Genomic DNA, 21,170 nt, shown 5'->3' with positions numbered 1-21,170 from the left:
TGGAGGTTCCTTAAAAAACTAAAAATAGAACTACCATACGACCCAGCAATCCCACTACTGGGCATATACCCTGAGAAAACCATAATTCAAAAAGAGTCATGTACCAAAATGTTCATTGCAGCTCTATTTACAATAGCCAGGACATGGAAGCAACCTAAGTGTCCATCATCGGATGAATGGATAAAGAAGATGTGGCACATATATACAATGGAGTATTACTCCGCCATAAAAAGAAATGAAATGGAGGTATTTGTAATGAGGTGGATGGAGTTAGAGTCTGTCATACAGAGTGAAGTAAGTCAGAAAGAGAAAAACAAATACAGTATGCTAACACATATATATGGAATCTAAGGGGAAAAAAAAAGGTCATGAAGAACCTAGTGGCAAGATGGGAATAAAGACACAGACCTACTAAAGAATGGACTTGAGGATATGGGGAGGGGGAGAGGTGAGATGTGACAGGGTGAGAGAGTGTCATGGACATATATACACTACCAAATGTAAAATAGATAGCTAGTGGGAAGCAGCCACATAGCACAGGGAGATCAGCTTGGTGCTTTGTGACCGCCTGGGCGGGTGGGATGGGGAGGGTGGGAGGGAGGAGATGTGGGAACGTGTGTATATGTGTAGCTGGTTCACTTTGTTATAAAGCAGAAACACACCATTGTGAAGCAATTATACTTCAATAAAGATGTTTAAAAAAAAAAAAGTTTAAGATCTATAGTAAGAAACATTCAAAATGCTCTGGCTGAGGAATATAAAAGAAGGTTAGACTGAAAGACAAAAGTTCTTAGTTAGAAAGGGTCAATATTATAAAAATTGTTCTATAACAATAAAATGTTTTAAATTAAACAAACTATCTACCTATCTTTTGAAATTAGAAAAGCTGATCTTAAAATTTGCATTAAAATATAAGCACAAAATATCCTGGATGAGTCTGAAAAATGCAGAGTAATAAGGGGAGATGGGCACTACCTGATATTAAGATACATTATAAGGACATAGTAATTACAACACTGTGGACTAGTACATAAAGAGTCAAAGCAATAGTGCAGAAGTTAAGTTCAGAAATAGACCAAAACATATGGTTTCTGACTTCTAAGCTAAGGGGACATCAGGCAGGGTATAAAAGAGGCTGTTCTCAGAAATGTAGAACAAGTGCAAACAAGTAGTGCTACAAGTGTAGCACAAGAGGTGCTCTCAGCTGTTCTACAAGGCCCCTACCCACTACTGAGTGGCTGAAGAATCAGATTATTAACTTGCAATATGCCTCATCACGGTAAGTTTTAGAAAACTCACTTCCGCCAGGATGACATCATCATCCAGGTCCTCTTCATCATGCTGCTGAGGAGCTGGGGTGACCAGCATTGGAACCCCTTCCTCATCAGAGGAGTCAGATATGGTGATGGGTCCATCTCTGAGACTGATCCAGTCTAAAAGTAGGCAGAGAACACTGTTAGGAGGAGGTGGGCATAATCACATTGTCCTTTAATTCAACTTTAGCATGAAAAGGGTCAAGCCTAAAGCCAAGTTTACAGCTATTGGAGTGTTAACTTATCTCCTCAAGCAGCACATGCACCCAAGCATTAAAATGAGCCATTTTTCCATGCTGATCTTTGCTTTCATTTTGGGAATCACCAGAGAAAACCTGACAATTATTATGCTCAAGATTATCAACTTTTTCTTATAATAGACTGGAGGAATCTGTTGATAAAATCTTGACTGCTCATTTCTTAAAAGTGAAATCATGGCCTCCCATCTCACCTCTATTCTTCCAAAGGAATACAAAACACTGCTTTATTCAAACTGATAGGTCTGAAAAAACTTTCACTCAGAAACAGTAAAATTTTCACTTAATATTTAAAATATTAAAATTTGCTCACCTTAGACACAAACCTTAAGTATCACTTACGCAAACATATTTCAGTGTTTTAGTCAAACACCCATTTATCATCTATGACAATAAGCACTTTAACTTTCCTGTTTCCTTTTAAATATAACTAGAGTTAAACTAACCATCTATTGATAGATGTAATAATTCTGTTAAAGGTCTCCAAGTCCTTTTATTCATTTGAAGACAAAGCACGTTTGATATGAATTACTGGATAACACAAATTAATAATTCCTCCATTAAAACTCTAATATCTTTCTCAAGGTTAATGCCTCATGTATTTTTATGTTACCTAACAATTTGAAAAGCAATATAAAACCAATTATCTCATTTCATTCCTGTAACAGGGCTGTGGTAATGCCAAGATAGTAGTTTAAAACAGGTACATCCATGGGATCTAAGGTCAGACTGCCTGGATTCCAGTCTCAGCTCTACCACATACTAGCTATACGATGCCATTATTTACTTCTTTAGGCATCCACTTCCTCAACATTAAAGAAAGGCTAACAACACTGCCTACTTCAAATAGCTGTATTACCTAAAATGCTTGTTTATTATAGTACTTGACACACAGTGAAGCTGCCTGATTTTAAGTCCAATGCTACCTACACAGAAACAACCAACTGAACTGAGGGCCTGCGGAAGTACATTATAGAGGATTTCTCTTAAACTTGCATAATGAATTCAAGTGATTATCACCATCACCTGCTGAAACCCTACTAAAATGATAGTAAAGGAACTTTTAAAAAGTATAACCTCGTAAGTACACAAAGAAGAGAAAAGGAGATAATAGCCAGCAAGAGATTTAAACAAAATTCTGGAAAACAGCAGATTTACACATGGCAAGAGCTCTAGAAGAGTGGATAAGGCTCAAACCCACAGCCTGCAGCAGGGGCGGCCAAACAGAGGTGGCATAATTCATGTTGCAGAATCGTAGATTTCCCTGAATAACTGTTCTCAATTACTGTATGCCTTTGGTCATTTCCAGTCTTTAAATGGTTATTTTAGACAATTCTGTCTAATTTTACCGTTGATTTTGGGGAGAAGATTTGCCAAGCTTCTCACTCAGCCATTCCAGAAGACCCACACTGTGGAGGTCCATTCTGAAGAGCCACTGAGGCAGAGAGTCACTAGACACCAGGCCAAGAGAGGAAAGGGGTGTCACTGGAACAGCCATAATGAGTAAGACCCTGGCTGCCTTCTGCCGCTTGGCTCCCTGAATGCTGGCAAACAGTCTTAGATTCCACATTCAAGACACTGTAGATTCCTCTCTGGAAGAACTGGCCCAAGAAAAAGACACAGACAACAACCGTGGGGCACCCAGCGAAAAAGCTGGTTTTAAACCTATCACCTTACAGTGAAGCCCAATGGTTGACAAGATACTCCCCAATACACCACATATAAACACATTAGCTTTTAAAAATATACTTTAAAATTTTAAAGTATAACAGAGCAAAGGCTATGAATTAACACAAAAGGCCCATACCCGTATGACCATCACAAAGGTTCGTAAATACATTTCTTGCACATTAGTAGCCTAAACTACTCACATTAGTTCCTGAAAATACATTCTTTCGATTCTGGCTTCCTTGCAAATAACATGTCTGAGATATATCCGTGTTGTTGCATGTTACAGTATGTAGTTTTCTTTGCTGTATGTAATTTACTATATGAATATATCATAAGTTACTTATTCTTCTGTTGACAGACATTTGGGTTGGTTCCAGTCTTGCCTGTTTTCGATAATGCTGTTATGAACATTCTTGTATATGTATCTTGATAGACTCATTTCAGTTGGGTACATTCTAAGAGAAGTGCTGAGCCACAGGGAAAACGTATGTTCAATTTTAGCGGACAATGCCAACTAACTTTCCAAATTGTCTGTGCCGATTTACACTCCCACCAGCAGTGCAGGAACTTGAAACTTGTTTTGTGGCTCAAAATGTCAACTTTTGGTAAACACATTGGGTGCAACATTCAATATATGCTTGTTTGTTTATTTATTTATTTAAAACATCTTTATTGGAGTATAATTGCTTTACAATGGTGTGTTTCTGCCCTATAACAAAGTGAATCAGCTATACATATACATATATCCCCATCTCTCCTCCCTCCCACCCTCCCCCCATCCCACCCTTCTAGGTGGTCACAAAGCACCAAGCTGATCTCCCTGTGCTATGCGGCTGCTTCCCACTAGCTATCTATTTTACATTTGGTAGTATATATTAGTCCATGCCACTCTCTCACTTCGTCCCAGCTTACCCTTCCCCCTCCCCATGTCCTCAAGTCCATTCTCTACATCTGCATCTTTATTCCTGTCCTGCCCCTAGGTTCTTCATAACCATTTTTTTTTTTAGATTGCATATATATGTGTTAGCATACGGTATTTGTTTTTCTCTTTCTGACTTACTTCACTCTGTATGACAGACTCTAGGTCCATCCACCTCACTACAAATAACTCAATTTCATTTCTTTTTATGGCTGAGTAATATTACATTGTATATATGGGCCACATCTTCTTTATCCATTCATCTGTCAATGGACACTTAAGTTGCTTCCATGTCCTGGCTATTGTAAACAGAGCTGCAATGAATATTGTGGTACATGACTCTTTTTGAATTATGGTTTTCTCAGGGTATATGCCCAGTAGTGGGATTGCTGGGTCGTATGGTAGCTCTCTTTTTAGTTTTTTAAGGAACCTCCATACTGTTCTCCATAGTGGCTGTATCATTTTACATTCCCACCAACAGTGCAAGAGGGTTCCCTTTTCTCCACACCCTCTCCAGCATTTATTGTTTGTGGATTTTTTGAGGATGGCCATTCTGACTGGTGTGAAGTGACACCTCATTGTAGTTTTGATTTGCATTTCTCTGATGATTAGTGATGTTGAGCATTCTCTCATGTGTTTGTTGGCTATCTGTATATCTTCTTTGGAGAAATGTCTATTTAGGTCTTCTGCCTACTTTTGGATTGGGTTGTTTGTTTTTTTGATATTGAGCTGCACAAGCCGCTTGTAAATTTTGGAGATTAATCCTTTGTTAGTTGCTTCATTTGCAAATATTTTCTCCCATTCTGAGGGTTGTCTTTTCGTCTTGTTTATGGTTTCCTTTGCTGTGCAAAAGCTTTTAAGTTTCATTAGGTCCCATTTGTTTATTTGTGTTTTTATTTCCATTTCTCTAAGAGGTGGGTCAAAAAGGATCTTGCTGTGATTTATGTCATAGAGTGTTCTGCCTATGTTTTCCTCTAAGAGCTTTAGAGTGTCTGGCCTTACATTTAGGTCTTTAATCCATTTTGAGTTTATTCTTGTGCATGGTGTTAGGGAGTGTTCTAACTTCATACTTTTACATGTAGCTGTCCAGTTTTCCCAGCACCACTTATTGAAGAGGCTGTCTTTGTTCCACTGTATATTCTTGCCTCCTTTATCAAAAATAAGGTGACCATATGTGTGTGGATTTATCTATGGGCTTTCTATCCTGTTCCATTGATCTGTATTTCTGTTTTTGTGCCAGTACCATACTGTCTTGATTACTGCAGCTTTGTAGTATAGTCTGAAGTCAGGGAGCCTGATACCTCCAGCTCTGTTTTTCTTTCTCAAGATTGCTTTGGCTATTTGGGGTCTTTTGTGTATCCATACAAATTGTGAAATTTTTTGTTCTAGTTCTGTGAAAAATGCCACTGGTAGTTTGATAGAGATTGCATTGAATCTGTATATTGCTTTGGGTAGTATAGTCATTTTCACAATGTTGTTTCTTCCAATCCAAGAACGTGGTATATCTCTCCATGTGTTTGTAGCATCTTTAATTTCTTTCATCAGTGTCTTATAGTTTTCTGCATACAGGTCTTTTGTCTCCTTAGGTAGGTTTATTCCTAGGTATTTTATTCTTTTGGTTGCAATGGTAAATGGGAGAGTTTCCTTAATTTCTCTTTCAGATTTTTCATCATTAGTGTATAGGAATGCAAGAAATTTCTGTGCATTAATTTTGTATCCTGCTACTTTACCAAATTCATTGATTAGCTCTAGTAGTTTTCTGGTAGCATCTTTAGGATTCTCTATGTATAGTATCATGTCATCTGCAAACAGTGACACCTTTACTTCTTCTTTTCCGATTTGGATTCCTTTTATTTCTTTTTCTTCTTTGATTGCTGTGGCTAAAACTTCCAAAACTATGTTGAATAACAGTGGTGAGAGTGGGTAACCTTGTTTTGTTCCTGATCTTAGTGGAAATGGTTTCAGTTTTTCACCATTGAGAACAAGGTTGGCTGTGGGACTGTCATATATGGCCTTTATTATGTTGAGGTAAGTTCCCTCTATGCTTACTTTCTGGAGGGTTTTTATCATAAATGGGTGTTGAATTTTGTCGAAAGCTTTCTCTGCATCTATTGAGATGATCGTATGGTTTTTTATCCTTCAATTTCTTAATATGGTGTATCACATTGATTGATTTGCATATATTGAACAATCCTTGCATTCCTGGGATAAACCCCACTTGATCATGGTGTATGATCCTTTTAATGTGCTGTTGGATTGTTTGCTAGTATTTTGTTGAGGATTTTTGCATCTATGTTCATCAGTGATATTGGCCTGTAGTTTTCTTTCTTTGTGACATCTTTGTCTGGTTTTGGTATCAGGGTGATGGTGGCCTCTTAGAATGAGTTTGGGAGTGTTCCTCCCTCTGCTATATTTTGGAAGAGTTTGAGAAGGATAGGTGTTAGCTCTTCTCTAAATGTTTGATAGAATTCGCCTGTGAAGCCATCTGGTCCTGGGCTTTTGTTTTTTGGAAGATTTTTAATCACAGTCTCAATTTCAGTGATTGTGATTAGTCTGTTTATATTTTCTATCTCTTCCTGGTTCAGTCTCAGAAGGTTGTGCTTTTCTAAGAATTTGTCCAGTTCTTCCAGTTTGTCCATTTTACTGGCATATAGCTGCTTGTAGTAATCTCTCATGATCCTTTGTATTTCTGCAGTGTCAGTTGTTACTTCTCCTTTTTCATTTCTAATGCTATTGATTTTGAGTCTTCTCCCTTTTTTGCTTGATGAGTCTGGCTAATGGTTTATCAATTTTGTTTATCTTCTCAAAGAACCAGATTTTAGTTTTATTGATCTTTGCTATCGTTTCCTTCATTTCTTTTTCATTTATTTCTGATCTCATCTTTATGATTTCTTTCCTTCTGCTAACTTTGGGGTTTTTTTCTTCTTCTTTCTCTAATTGCTTTAGGTGTAAGGTTAGGTTGTTTATTTGAGATGTTTCTTGTTTCTTGAGGTAGGACTGTATTGCTATAAGCTTCCCTCTTAGAACTGCTTTTGCTGCATCCCATAGGTTTTGGGTCGCCGTGTTCTCATTGTCATTTCTTTCTAGGTATTTTCTGATTTCCTCTTTGATTTCTTCAGTGATCTCTTGGTTATTAAGTAGTGTACTGTTTAGCCTCCATGTATTTGTATTTTTTGCAGATTTTTTCCTGTAATTGATATCTAGTCTCATAGCATTGTGATCGGAAAAGATACTTGATACAAAATCAATTTTCTTAAATTTACCAAGGCTTGATTTGTGACCCAAGATATGATCTATCCTGGAGAATGTTCCATAAACACTTGAGAAGAAAGTGTATTCTGTTGTTTTTGGATGGAATGTCCTATTAATATCAATTAAGTCCATCTTGTTTAATGTGTCATTTAAAGCTTGTGTTTCCTTATTTATTTTCATTTTGGATGATCTGTCCATTAGTGAAAGTGGGGTGTTAAAGTCCCCTACTATGATTGTGTTACTGTCGATTTCCCCTTTTATGGCTGTTAGCATTTGCCTTATGTATTGAGGTGCTCCTATGTTGGGTGCATAAATATCTACAATTGTTATATCTTCCTTCTTGGTTTGATCCCTTGATCATTATGTAGTGTCCTTCTCTGTCTCTTGTAATAGTCTTTAAAGTCTATTTTGTCTGGTATGAGAACTGCTACTCCAGCTTTCTTTTGATTTCCATTTGCATGGAATATCTTTTTCCATCCCCTCACTTTCAGTCTGTATGTGTCCCTAGGTCTGAAGTGGGTCTCTTGTAGACAGCATATATACGGGTCTTGTTTTTGTATCCATTCAGCCAGTCTATGTCTTTTGGTTGGAGCATTTAATCCATTTACATTTAAGGTAATTATCGATATATATGTTCTTATTACCATTTCCTTGATTGTTCTGGGTTTGTTATTGTAGGTCTTTTCCTTCTCTTGTGTTTCCTGCCTAGAGAAGTTCCTTTAACATTTATTGTACAGCTGGTTTGGTGGTGCTGAATTCTCTTAGCTTTTGCTTGTCTGTAAAGGTTTTAATTTCTCCATCGAATCTGAATGAGATCCTTGCTGGGTAATCTTGGTTGTAGGTTTTTCCCTTTCATCACTTTAAATATGTCCTGCCACTCCCTTCTGGCTTGCAGAGTTTCTGCTGAAAGATCAGCTGTTAACCTGACAAGGGGATCGGCTGTTAACATACAAGGGATTCCCTTGTATATTATTTGTTGTTTTTCCCTTGCTGCTTTTAATACTTTTTCTTTGTATTTAATTTTTGATAGTTTGATTAATATGTGTCTTGGAGTGTTTCTCCTTGGATTTATCTTGTATGGGACTCTCTGCACTTCCTGGATGTGATTAACTCTTTCCTTTCCCATATTAGGGAAGTTTTCAACTATAATCTCTACAAATATTTTCTCAGTCCCTTTCTTTTTCTCTTTTCTGGGACCCCTATAATTCAAATGCTGGTGTGTTTAATGTTGTCCCAGAGGTCTCTGAGACTGTCCTCAGTTCTTTTCATTCTTTTTTCTTTATTCTGCTCTGCAGTAGTTATTTCCACTATTTTATCTTCCAGGTCACTTATTCGTTCTTCTGCCTCAGTTATTTTGCTACTGACTCCTTCTAGAGAATTTTTAATTTCATTTATTGTGTTCATCATTGTTTGTTTGCTCTTTAGTTCTTCTAGGTCCTTGTTAAATGTTTCTTGTATTTTCTCCATTCTATTTCCAAGATTTTGGATCATCTTCACTCTCATTATTCTGAATTCTTTTTCAGGTAGACTGACTATTTCCTCTTCATTTGTTTGGTCTGGTGGGTTTTTACCTTGCTCTTTCATCTGCTGTGTGTTTCTCTCTCTTCTCATTTTGCTTAACTTACTGTGTTTGGGGTCTCCTTTTCGCAGGCTGCAGGTTTGTAGTTCTCGCTGTTTTTGGTGTCTGCTCCCAGTGGCTAAGGTTGGTTTGGTGGGTTGTGTAGGCTTCCTGGTGGAGGGGACTGGTGCCTGTGTTCTGGAGAAAGAGGCTAGATCTTGTCTTTCTGGTGGGCAGGACCGCATCCGATGGTGTGTTTTGGGGTGTCTGTGACCTTATTATGATTTTAGGCAGCCTCTCTGTTAATGGGTGGGGTTGTGTTCCTGTCTTGCTAGTTGTTTGGCATAGGGCGTCCAGCACTGTAGCTTGCTGGTCGTTGAGTGGAGCTGGGTCTTGGCATTGAGATGGAGATTTCTGGGAGAGCTTTTGCTGTTTAATATTACATGGAGCCAGGAGGTCTCTGGTGGACCAACGTCCTGAACTTGGCTCTCCCACCTCAGAGACACAGGCCTGACACCCAGCCAGAGCACCAAGACTCTGTGAGCCACATGGCTCAGAAGAAAAGGGAGAAAAAAAGAAAGAAAGAAAAAATAAATAAAATAAAATAATTATTAAAGTAAAAAATAAATAATAATTATTAAAAATAAAAAAATTAAAAGTTAAAAAAAAAAAAGGACAGACAGAACCCTAGGACAGTTGGTAAAAGCAAAGCTATACAGACAAAATCACACAAAGAAGCATACACATACAAACTCACAAAAAGAGAAAAAGGAGTAAAATATATATATTGTTGCTCCCAAAGTCCACCGCCTCAATTTTGGGATAAGGGTGTCTATTCAGGCATTCCACAGATGCAGGGTACATCAAGTTGAGTGTGGCAATATAATCCGCTGCTCCTGAGGCTGCTGGGAGAGATTTCCCTTTCTCTTCTTTGTTCGCACAGCTCCTGGGGTTCAGCTTTGGATTTGGGCCCGCCTCTGCGTGTAGGTCACCTGAGGGTGTCTGTTCTTCGCTCAGACGGGACAGGGTTAAAGTAGCAGCTGCTTCGGGGGCTCTGGCTCACTCAGGCCGGGGGGAGGGAGGGGTACAGAATGTGGGGTGAGCCTGCGGTGGCAGAGGCTGGTGTGACGTTTCAACAGCCTGAGGTGCGCCGTGTGTTCTCCCGGGCAAGTTGTCCCTGGATCACGGGACCCTGGTAGTGGCGGGCTGCACAGGCTCCCGGGAGGGGAGGTGTGGACAGTGACCTGTGCTTGTACACAGGCTTCTTGGTGTCTGTAACAGCAGCCTTAGCGTCTCATGCCCGTCTCTGGGGTCTGCGCTGATAGCCACAGCTCGCGCCTGTCTCTGGAGCTCGTTTAGGCAGTGATCTGAATCCCCTCTCCTTGCGCACCCCGAAACAATGGTCTCTCGCCTCTTAGGCAGATCCAGATTTTTTCCCAGACTCCCTCCCAGCTAGCTGTGGCACACTAGCCCCCTTCAGGCTGTGTTCATGCAGTTGACCCCAGTCCTCTCCCTGGGATCTGACTCCCGGAGCCTGAGCCTCAGCTCCCAGCCCCCGCCCACCCCAGCGGGTGTGCAGACAAGCCTCTCAGGCTGGTGAGTGCTGGTCGGCACCCATCCTCTGTGCGGAATCTCTCCACTTGGCCCTCTGCACCCCTGTTGCTGTGCTCTCCTCTGTGGCTCTGAAGCTTCCACCCCCACCCCCACAACGCCCCGTCTCCACCAGTGAAGGGGCTTCCTAGTGTGAGAAAACTTTTCCTCCTTCACAGCTCCCTCCCAGTGGTGCAGGTCCCGTCCCTATTCTTTTGTCTGTTTTTCCTTTTTTCTTTTGTCCTACCCAGGTACGTGGGGAGTTTCTTGCCTCTTGGGAAGTCTAAGGTCTTCTGCCAGCGTTCAGTAGGTGTTCTGTAGAAGTTGTTGCACATGTAGATGTAGTTTTGATGTATTTGTGGGGAGGAAGACGATCTCCACGTCTCACTCCTCTGCCATCTTGAAGGTCTCTCTGTACTCACACTCTGGGTGTATGACTGTTGTCTCCTTTTCTTCACATCCCAGGGCTCTTTGCTCAAAAAAGGTGACCAGGTTCAGCTTAGAGACAGCAACACCTGGTGTGCGGCCTGGAGGGCAGACAGGGTTTCAGCCGCCGGGATCTGTCCCGAGTACAGTGGCAATCCCATCATGTATGTTTATTATGTCAAGTTTGTTGATCACGTTCTTCCAGTGTTCCATATTCATACAAATGTTTCTGTGTGCTTGGTCTCTCTCAGTTATAGAAAGAAACATGTTAAAATCTCCCATTTTGATTGTAGATTTGTCCAACTCCCCTTTTAGTTCTGTCAATTTTTTCTTTGTATATTTTGATACCATATTACTACTCTATAGAGATTAGAATTGTTCTATCTTCCCAGACTCTATCTTTCCCAGAATTCTTTACCTTTATTAACACTTCTGGCTGGATTGTCTACTTTATCTGATAATATATAGACTTAACAGCTCTGTTTTGAGGACTACTATTTGTATAATGTATCTTTTTTTTATTGTTGCACTTTTAATCTTTTTTTATTTTACCTTTACTTTTAAAATTTTATTTATTTATTTATGGCTGTGTTGGGTCTTCGTTTCTGTGCAAGGGCTTTCTCTAGTTGCGGCAAGTGGGGGCCACTCTTCATCGCGGTGCGCAGGCCTCTCACTATCACGGTCTCTCTTGTTGTGGAGCACAGGCTCCAGATGCGCAGGCTCAGCAACTGTGGCTCACGGGCCTAGTCGCTCCGCGGCATGTGGGATCTTCCCAGACCAGGGCTCGAATCCGTGTCCCCTGCATTGGCAGGCAGATTCTCAACCACTGCGCCACCAGGGAGGCCCTATTTTACCTTTATTTTTAAGGCTATCTTCACTGGATATAGAATTCTAGGTGAATACTATTCAGTAATTAAAAGGGATTGAATTACTGATACATGCAACAACATGGATGAATCAAAAAAATTATGCTGTGCAGAAAAATTCAGGACAAACAGTAAATACTGTATGATTCCATTTATATGAAACTGTATAGTGACAAAAAGCAAATCAGTGGTTTCCTTAGTTCAGGAGTGGGGTGAGGACTACCTGCAAAGGGGCATATAGGAATCTTTCTGGATATGTTCTACATCATGATTGAGGTGGTGGTTATATGGGTATATTCATTTTTCAAAACTAACTTAACTATACACTTAAAATGTGTATAGTTCCTCACACATTCCTCACAACAAAATTCCTCACGATGGGTGCAAAATACACAAAACGTGTCCAACAGAAAAATATACCTCTAAAGCTGATGATTTCCCAGAAGAAATTAGTTGCTCTTAAAGAAACTTTGTTGAAGTATATTTAAGACCCAGTTAAAAAAACAATCACAATATTAATTTGATATACATGTTCAGAAAATTTGGAAATGATCATACGTACAAATTACAGGTAGGATTTAAAACTTCCTAAATCACAATAAATTATGGCTACAGTCACTACCAAGTTAGAATACACATTAATAAAATCCTAAAAAATTCAGTATTTCTTTTGTTTTCATAATTTGCGTAGCTTAAACAAATTTGTTTTTCTCAATTTATTTCCTTAATAAAATTTGCTCAATTTTAAACGATCTGAAAGCCATATATATATAATTTACCTTCTGCTGGAAAAAAAAAACACTTCTTCATAAGCACAAAATATTATCAACGGGAAAACACACAAGAAATGGTATAACTTTTTCCATGGAATTTATACTTATGATCTTTTCCTACTCATCAGCATAACGTTTTCCCTTTTAGTCTAGATGTAACTGTGAATTACGATGTGATAAGAAATTTCATGTGCATTTAAGAATCTTAGAGAAATGTAGGCTCCCTTCCCTTTATGAATCAATGAATTTCCCCCAATTTTAAACTGTAAAGTCAAAGAATACACGTCCTAAAATTCCTTGTAAGGCTAAACCAGAATCTTCTGGCAAAAACGAAATTAAGTATTGTATGAGGGACCAGAAGTACTTAGCAGCAGATTCAGTACTTTCGGAATGTATAGGTCTGGAGGAGCACTCCTCTGCAGTCACCATTCCTTCAAAAACTGAGGAACTACCACAGTTCCCATACTCCTACCCCTTAAGATCTAATCTACTTGTGATAGAAGATTCTTAAACTTCATTCATGCCAGCAGGAATCACCATTTGACACAAAATTCTAGTCTGACGAGTCCGTTTAAACCTGGTGTCCTGAGATCTAAAAACGAAACGTCTCTGGGTTTTACATGGTGCAGAACAGATTCATTTCAAAGACAATATAACTGTAACACTAAGGGAAAAAGCAATTATGAAAGAGAGAAAGTGAGAACACTTACCTCGTCCCCGGTGGCAGTGGAAGTTGTTCAAGTGAATTACCTCTTCATTGTTGTTTCCCTCTGCCATTTTCCAATGCAGACATACACCTATGTGCTTGCTAATATCTAAACATGGTGACTACCTGTTCCAAAGAGTCTGAAAAAGAAAAAAAAAGAAAATTAAGAATAAGGGAATATCAAAACTCTTCCCACATACCTGGTCAAGGTAGCATTCTAAGCTTATCGTGAAAACACCACTAAAAAGAAAAATAGGGGCTTCCCTGGTGGCACAGTGGTTAAGAATCTGCCTGCCAATGCAGGGGACATGGCTTCAAGTCCTGGTCTGGGAAGATCTCACATGCTGTGGAGCAACTAAGCCCGTGTGCCACAACAACTGAGCCTGTGCTCTAGGGCCCGCGTGCCACAACTACTGAAGCCTGCGTGCCTAGAGACCACGCTCCGCAACAAGAGAAGCTCCCCACTTGCCACAACTAGAGAAAACCCGTGCGCAGCAATGAAGACCCAATGAGCCAAAAAAAAAATAAATTAAATAAATTAAAAAGAAAGAAAAAGAAAAATAAGGGGACTTCCCCGGTGGCACACTGGTTAAGACTCCGCACTCCCAATGCAGGGGGCCCAGGTTCGATCCCTGGCCAGGGAACTAGATCCCACATGCATGCTGCGACTAAGAGTTTGTGTGCCACAACTAAGGAGCTCGTGTGCCGCAACTAAAGAGCAGGCAAGCGGCAACTAAGGAGCCGGCGAGCTGCAACTAAGGAGCCCACCTGCTGCAACCAAGACCCAGCACAACAACAACAAAATAATAAAAAACAAATAAATAAAAAGAAAAAAGAATAACTAAAAAGCTAACAGGATGGGACTTCCCTGGTGGCACAGTGGTTATTAAGAATCTGCCTGCCAATGCAGGGGAGCATTGGTTCGAGCCCTGGTCTGGGAAGATCCCACATGCCGTGGAGCAACTAAGCCTGTGCACCACAACTACTGAGCCTGTGCTCTAGAGCCCGCGAGCCACAGCTATTGAGGCCGCGTGCTGCAACCACTGAAGCCCACGCACCTAGAGCCTGTGCTTCGCAACAAGAGAAGCCACCACAATGAGAAGCACGTGCACTGCAACGAAGAGTAGCCCCTGCTTGCCGCAACTAGAGAAAGCCCACACACAACAATGAAGACCCCGTGCAGTCAAAAAAATAAAATAAAGTAAAATAAAGACGTGTATCTATAGCAGCTTATATAAAATAAATAAACAAATAAATAAAAACCTAACAGAAGAGAAAAAATGGAAATAAAAAAAACTATTACTGCAAAAGAACATACAAAACATCAGCAAAAGATCAAAGAACAGATGGGACGTATATTTTAAAAAAGTAAAATTAAACCAGAAAAATTAAACAAAATAAGGAACTAAAAAACATTTTTCAAGAAGTAAAATCAGGGCTTCCCTGGTGGCGCAGTGGTTAAGAATCTGCCTGCCAATGCAGGGGACTCAGGTTCGAGCCCTGGTCCGGGAACATCCCACATGCCGGGCAGCAACTAAGCCCACGTGCGCAACTACTGAAGCCCGCGTGCCTATAGCCTGTGCTCCACAACGAGAGAGGCCACCGCAGCGAGAGGCCTGTGCACTGCAATGAAGAGTAGCCCCACTCACCACAACTAGAGAAAGCCCTCATACAGCAATGAAGACCCAAAGCAGCCATAAATAAATAAATAAATTTATATATATATTAAAAAAAGGAAAATTAAAAACTCAATTACAGCAACCTATGGAATAGGTGAAAATATATGCAAATCATAACCCCTAATACGGTGCTAAAACCCAGAATATATAAAGAACTCACAGAGATCAATGGCAAAAAACCCAAATAATCCAATTTTAAAAAATGGGCAAAGGACCTAAATAGACATTTTCCCAAATAAGATATTCAAATGGCCAACAGGTATATTAAAAGGTGCTCAACAGCACTAAACATGGGGGAAATGCAAATCAAAATCACCTCTGCCTGTCAGAATGGCTATCATTCATTCAAAAATTCATTGTTATGAGCGATAACAATGCTAGCAGGATGTGGAAAAAGGGAACCTTTGTACACTGTTGGTGGGATTATAAGTTGGAACAGCCACTAAGGAAAACAATATGGAGGTGCCTCAAAAATTTTAAAATAGAACTACGACATGATCCAGCAATTCCACTTCTGGGTATATATCTGAAGGAAACGAAATATCTCAATACTTTGAAGATATCTGCACTGCCATGTTCACTGCATCACTATTTATAATAGCCAAAACATGAAAGCAACCTAAGTGTCCACTGAGAGATGAATGGGTAAAGAAAATGGAATACTATTCAACTACAAAAAAGAAGGAAATCCTGACATCTGAGACAACATGGATTGACCCTGAGAGCATCATACTAGGTGAAATAAGTCCGATAGAGAAAGACAAATTCTGTATGATCTCACTTACATGTGGAATCTAAAAACAAACAAAAAACCCAAAACTATTAAAAAAAAACTCAGAAAAAGAGATCAGATTTGTGTTTACAAGAGGTGGGGGAATTGGATGAAGGTGGTCAAAAGGTAAAACTTCCAGGTATAAGATAAACAAGTACTGGGGATGTAATGTACAGCATGGGGACTAAGGCTAACACTGCTGTCTGGTACATTTGAAAGCTGCTAAGAAGGTAAACCCTAAAAGTTCTCATCATAGGAAGAAAAAATTTTTTTCTTTTTTCTTTTGGTATCTACATGGATGGATATTAACTAAACTTATTGCGGTAATCGTTTCACAGTGTATGTAAGTCAAGTCTTTATGCTGTACAACTTTAAATAATTCAACTGTATCAGAAATTATATTACATAAACAGACTACTACAATTAAAAGGCAAAGATTATCAGAATGGATAAATAAAACCCAACTAAGAGTGTTTTACAAGATAAACACTGTAAGTACAAGAAAACTGAAATATTTAAAGTAAAAGAATAGAAAGCAAACATCAAACATAAACAACTCATCTAATAAGTTCTTAATTTCAGACACTGTAGTTTTTAGTTATAAAATGTCCATCTGAGGAAATGCAGACGGCCAACAAGCACATGAAAAGATGTTCAACATCGCTAATCATCAGGGAAATACAAATCAAAACCACAAAGAGATATCAACTCACATCTGTCAGAATGGCCATCATTAAAAAGAACACAAATAACAAATGTTGGAGAGGATGGGGAGAAAAGGGAACCCTCGTACACTGTTGGTGGGAATATAAACTGGAGCAGCCACTATGGAAAACAGCATGGAGGTTTCTCAAAAAACTAAAAATAGAACTACCATATGACCTAGCAATTCCACTCTTGGGTATTTATCTGAAAAAAACAAAAACACTGATTCGAAAAGATACATGCACCCCAATGTTCATCGCAGCATTATTTACAATTGCCAAAATATTGAAGCAACTTAAGTGTCCATCAAAAGATGAATGGATAAAGAAGATGTGGTATATTTATACAGTGAACTACTACTCAGCCATAAAAAAAAAGAACACAGTTTTGCCATTTGCAGCAACACGAATGGACTTGGAAGACATTATGCTAAGTGAAATAAGACAGAGAAAAACAAATACTGTAAAGTATTACTTATATGTGGAATCTAAAAAATACATCAAACTATTGAATGTAACAAAAAAGTAGGAGACTCACACATATAGAGAACAAAGCAGTGTAACAGGAAAGGGGGGAGGGGCAATAATATAGGGGTAGGGAGAAATAAAGGTACAAAATATTAGGTATAAAATAAGCTACAGGGCTTCCCTGGTGGCGCAGTGGTTGAGAATCTGCCTGCCAATGCAGGGGACACAGGTTCAAGCCCTGGTCTGGGAAGATCCCACATGCCGCGGAGCGACTAGGCCCGTGAGCCACAACTGCTGAGCCTGCGCGTCTGGAGCCTGTGCTCCGCAACAAGAGAGGCCGCGATAGTGAGAGGCCCGCGCACCGCGATGAAGAGTGGCCCCCACTTGCCGCAACTAGAGAAAGCCCTCGCACGGAAACGAAGACCCAACAGAGCCATAAATGGATAAATAAATAAAATTTAAAAAATAAAATAAAATAAAATAAAATAAGCTACAAGGATATACTGATTGTACAACACGGGGAATATAGCCAATGTTTCATAATAACTATAAATGGAATATAACCTTTTAAAATTGCAAATCACTGTATTGTACACCTATAACATATAATATTGTACAGCAACTATATGTCAATAAAAAAGTCCATTTGAATTTTAAAAATAAATTCTAGTTCTCTGTTGAAATTCTCTTTTTAACTATTTTATCCCCCTGCTCTTCACAAAACCCACAAAAAACTGCATGAGTGTACTAATATCAGACAAAATGGATATTACAAGTATTATTACAGACAAGTAGGGAGATTTCATCCAGATAAGAAGGTCAACTCACAGAAGATATAACAACATTAAACCTGTATGAACTTAATAACACAGTTTCAAAATATATATGGCTTAAATGGACAGATCTTAAAGAAACAAGACAAATCCACACCTACAGCTGGACAGAAGACTTGAACAGCACTATCAAACAGCTGACTTAACTGACATTTATAGATCACTCCACCTAACTACTGCAGAATACACATTTTCAAATGCACCAGGAACATTTACTGAACAGACTACATGCTGAGCCATAAAGCTAGCCTCAACAAATTTGCTGGGCTTGAAATCACACAGCACGTGTTGTATGACAACAATCAGTAAATTGGAAATTACTAAGTATTAGAAATAAAGCAAAGCAACCTAAACAACCCATGGGTTAAAAAAGAAATTACATTGAACATTAGAAACTATTTTAACTGAACTGAAAGGTAATAAAAACAAAACACATCAAAATTTGTGGGATGGGGCTTCCCTGGTGGCGCAGTGGTTGAGAATCCGCCTGCCAATGCAGGGGACACGGGTTCGGGCCCTGGTCTGGGAAGATCCCACGTGCCGCGGAGCAACTGGGCCCGTGAGCCACAACTACTGAGCCTGCGCGTCTGGAGCCTGTGCTCCGCAACGAGAGGCCGCGCTGGTGAGAGGCCCGCGCACCGCGATGAAGAGTGGCCCCCACTTGCTGCAACTGGAGAGAGCCCTCGCACAGAAACGAAGACCCAACACAGCCAAAAATAAATAAATAAATAAATTAAAAAAAAAAAAAAAATTTGTGGGATGGAATTAAAGCAGTGCTGAGAGGATAATTTACAGGTCCAAATGCATACTTTAGAGAAGAAAAAACAACCCAAAAATCATTGATTTAAGCTTTGATCTCAAGAAGTTAGAAAAAGAGCAGTAAATTAAACCCAGAAAAAGTAGACAGAAGAAACTTATAAGAGCAGAAATTCAAACAGATTATAAACATAAAACTGAGAAAAATCAAAGCAAAAAGGTTTCTCTAAAAACATTAATAACATACAAAAAAATCTAAAAAGATTAATAAGATTGATAAACCTTTATCAAGAATGATTAAGGAAAAAAGGGAGAGAACACAAATTACCACCATCTGGAGTATTAAAGAAGACATCACTACCGACTCCACAATATAAAAAATACCATGAATAACTTTATACCACTTAATTTGAAATTTTAATTGAAATAAACTCCTTGAGACACAATTTACCACAACTGAACAAAAAAAAAATTAAATTTCAATAGATCTCTATCAAATAAAGAAATGGAATAAGTAATTAATAACCTTCCCACAAAGAATACAGCAAGCCCAGTAAAGTTTCCTAAACATTTGAGGAAGAAATGTAACTAGTATTACAAAAACTCAGAGAACAGAAAAAGAGCAAACATTATTTCTGAAATCATTTTACGAGGCTACCACAATTTTTATACTGAATGATGATGAGAACATTACTAGAAAGACTAGAATCTCTCATGAACACAAATGAAAAATCCTAACCAAAGCAATGCAACGTTCATTACTAGAATAAAGGAAAACTACATAGTCACTGCAATCGAAAAAAAAAAGTGTTCAAAATTAACATCTATTCACGACTAAAATCTCTCAGCAAATTGGTACTGGAAGTGAATTTCCTTCATCTAATTAAAGCCATTTCAAAAACACTAGAGCAATCCTCACACCGAAGAGTGAAACACTGAAAAGCTTTCTCTCTGAAACTGAGGAGAGTTTTCACCATTTTTTTGTCAGCACTGTACTGGAGGCTGTAGCAAGTAGTCAGGCAATAAAAAGAAATAAAATATCAGGTTGAAAGGAAGAAATAAAAGTGGCATTATTTGCAGATAAGATTGTGGTACTGATGCAAAGACACAAAAATAGAACAGAGGGTTCAGAAACAGAGCCACATACACCTGGTCACCCACATAAAAACAAAGGTGTTACTGAAATGCAGTGGGAAGAATGGCCTTTTCAATAAACATTGCTGGGCCAAGTGGATATCTATATGGGAAGAAAATGAGCCTTGATACATTCCTTATACCACCCATCAACATCAATTCCAGATAGATTACATGAAAGAGAAAACAATAAAGATACTAGAAGATTACAAGAGAACAAAATTATGTATATCTGTATGTGTAACTGTACACAGAGATACCACTGGAATAAGTGAATGAATGAATAACAAAATCTCTAGATACAAGGCCAATATACAAAAAATGAACTAGTATGAAACAATTAGAAAAAAAGACATTTTAGAAGAGTAGCATCAAAAACAATCAAATAACAAGGGATAAACACATGAAAAATGTGTAAGACCTCTACACAGAAAACTGTGAAACATCACTGAGAGAAATTAAAGAAGAGTAAATAAATGGAGAGACATACCACATTTGTGGGTTGGAAAACTCCAGTTTGTAAAGATGTCAATTCTCCCCAAATTGGTCTACAAGTTTAAGACAGCCTTAGTCAGATTTTAAAAATGGATATGTACTAGATGATTCTAAAACTTACAGAAAAATGTAAAGAGCCAAGAATAAGTAAAGCATTCATAAACAAAAACAAAACATGGAGAATTTATACTACTGGATATTAAGTCTTATTATTATAAAGCTACAGTAATTAAGACAATGTGGTATTGGCAAAAGAAGAGAAAAATAGACCTATGGAACAGAGTCCACAGAGTCATTCACATATGGACAACTGATTTATGACAAAAGCAGCACTGCAGAGCAGTGGAAAAACATGATTTTTAAACTATATGACACTGTACTGGAAAACTATATTTTGGGAAGATAGGAAAGATCAAAGAACTAGACCTCTTCTTCATGCCTTAGGTGAAAACAATTTTAGGTAACTCTTGATTTAAATGGTAAGGTGAAATAATAAAGTTTCTGGAAGATAACATAAGAAAATACCTTCACAAATCGGAGCTGGAAAAGATATCTTAAACAGGAAATAAAAAGGGCTGTCCACCAAAGAAAAGACTGAAGTATTGTACATTAAGACAAAAAACTTCTGTTCACCAAAGAAATTATTAAGAGTGAAAAGGCAAGCCACTGGGAAAAGAAATTTGCAATACATATAACAAAGACTCCTATCCAGAAAATATAAAGAACTCCTACATGTTAACTGAAAATAGAGAAAAAAAAAAAAGAAGAATCAGACAACTTAAAAGAAAAATGGGGGCTTCCCTGGTGGTGCAGTGGTTAGGAATCTGCCTGCCAGTGCGAGAGACACGGGTTCAAGCCCTGGTCCGGGAGGATCCCACATGCCGTGGAGCAACTAGTCTCGTGCACCACAACTACTGAGCCTGCACTCTAGAGCCTGTGAGCCACAACTATTGAAGCCCGTGCGCCTAGAGCCCATGCTCCGCAACAAGAGAAGCCAC

The 21,170-nt window shown here is 38.8% G+C and overlaps 1 protein-coding gene across 3 annotated transcripts in view; it reads right to left on the bottom strand.

Annotated features, from left to right (window-relative positions):
- RNF216 (ring finger protein 216) overlaps window positions 1-21,170 on the bottom strand; it is a 181,536-nt gene that overhangs the window by 147,912 nt on the left and 12,454 nt on the right. For all 3 annotated transcript variants that reach the window (XM_068524090.1, XM_068524091.1, XM_068524092.1), the window contains exons 2-3: window positions 13,336-13,471; window positions 1,300-1,433 (exon numbers count right to left, since the gene is read on the bottom strand). In XM_068524090.1, coding sequence (XP_068380191.1) covers window positions 1,300-1,433; window positions 13,336-13,402 — 201 coding nt within the window. In that variant the 5' untranslated portion in view covers window positions 13,403-13,471. The remainder of the gene's footprint in view (window positions 1-1,299; window positions 1,434-13,335; window positions 13,472-21,170) is intronic.

Source organism: Eschrichtius robustus, chromosome 16 (genome assembly GCF_028021215.1).
Source record: "Eschrichtius robustus isolate mEscRob2 chromosome 16, mEscRob2.pri, whole genome shotgun sequence".
Taxonomy (NCBI): Eukaryota; Metazoa; Chordata; class Mammalia; order Artiodactyla; family Eschrichtiidae; genus Eschrichtius; species Eschrichtius robustus.
This window is presented reverse-complemented; position numbering and strand designations above follow the sequence as displayed.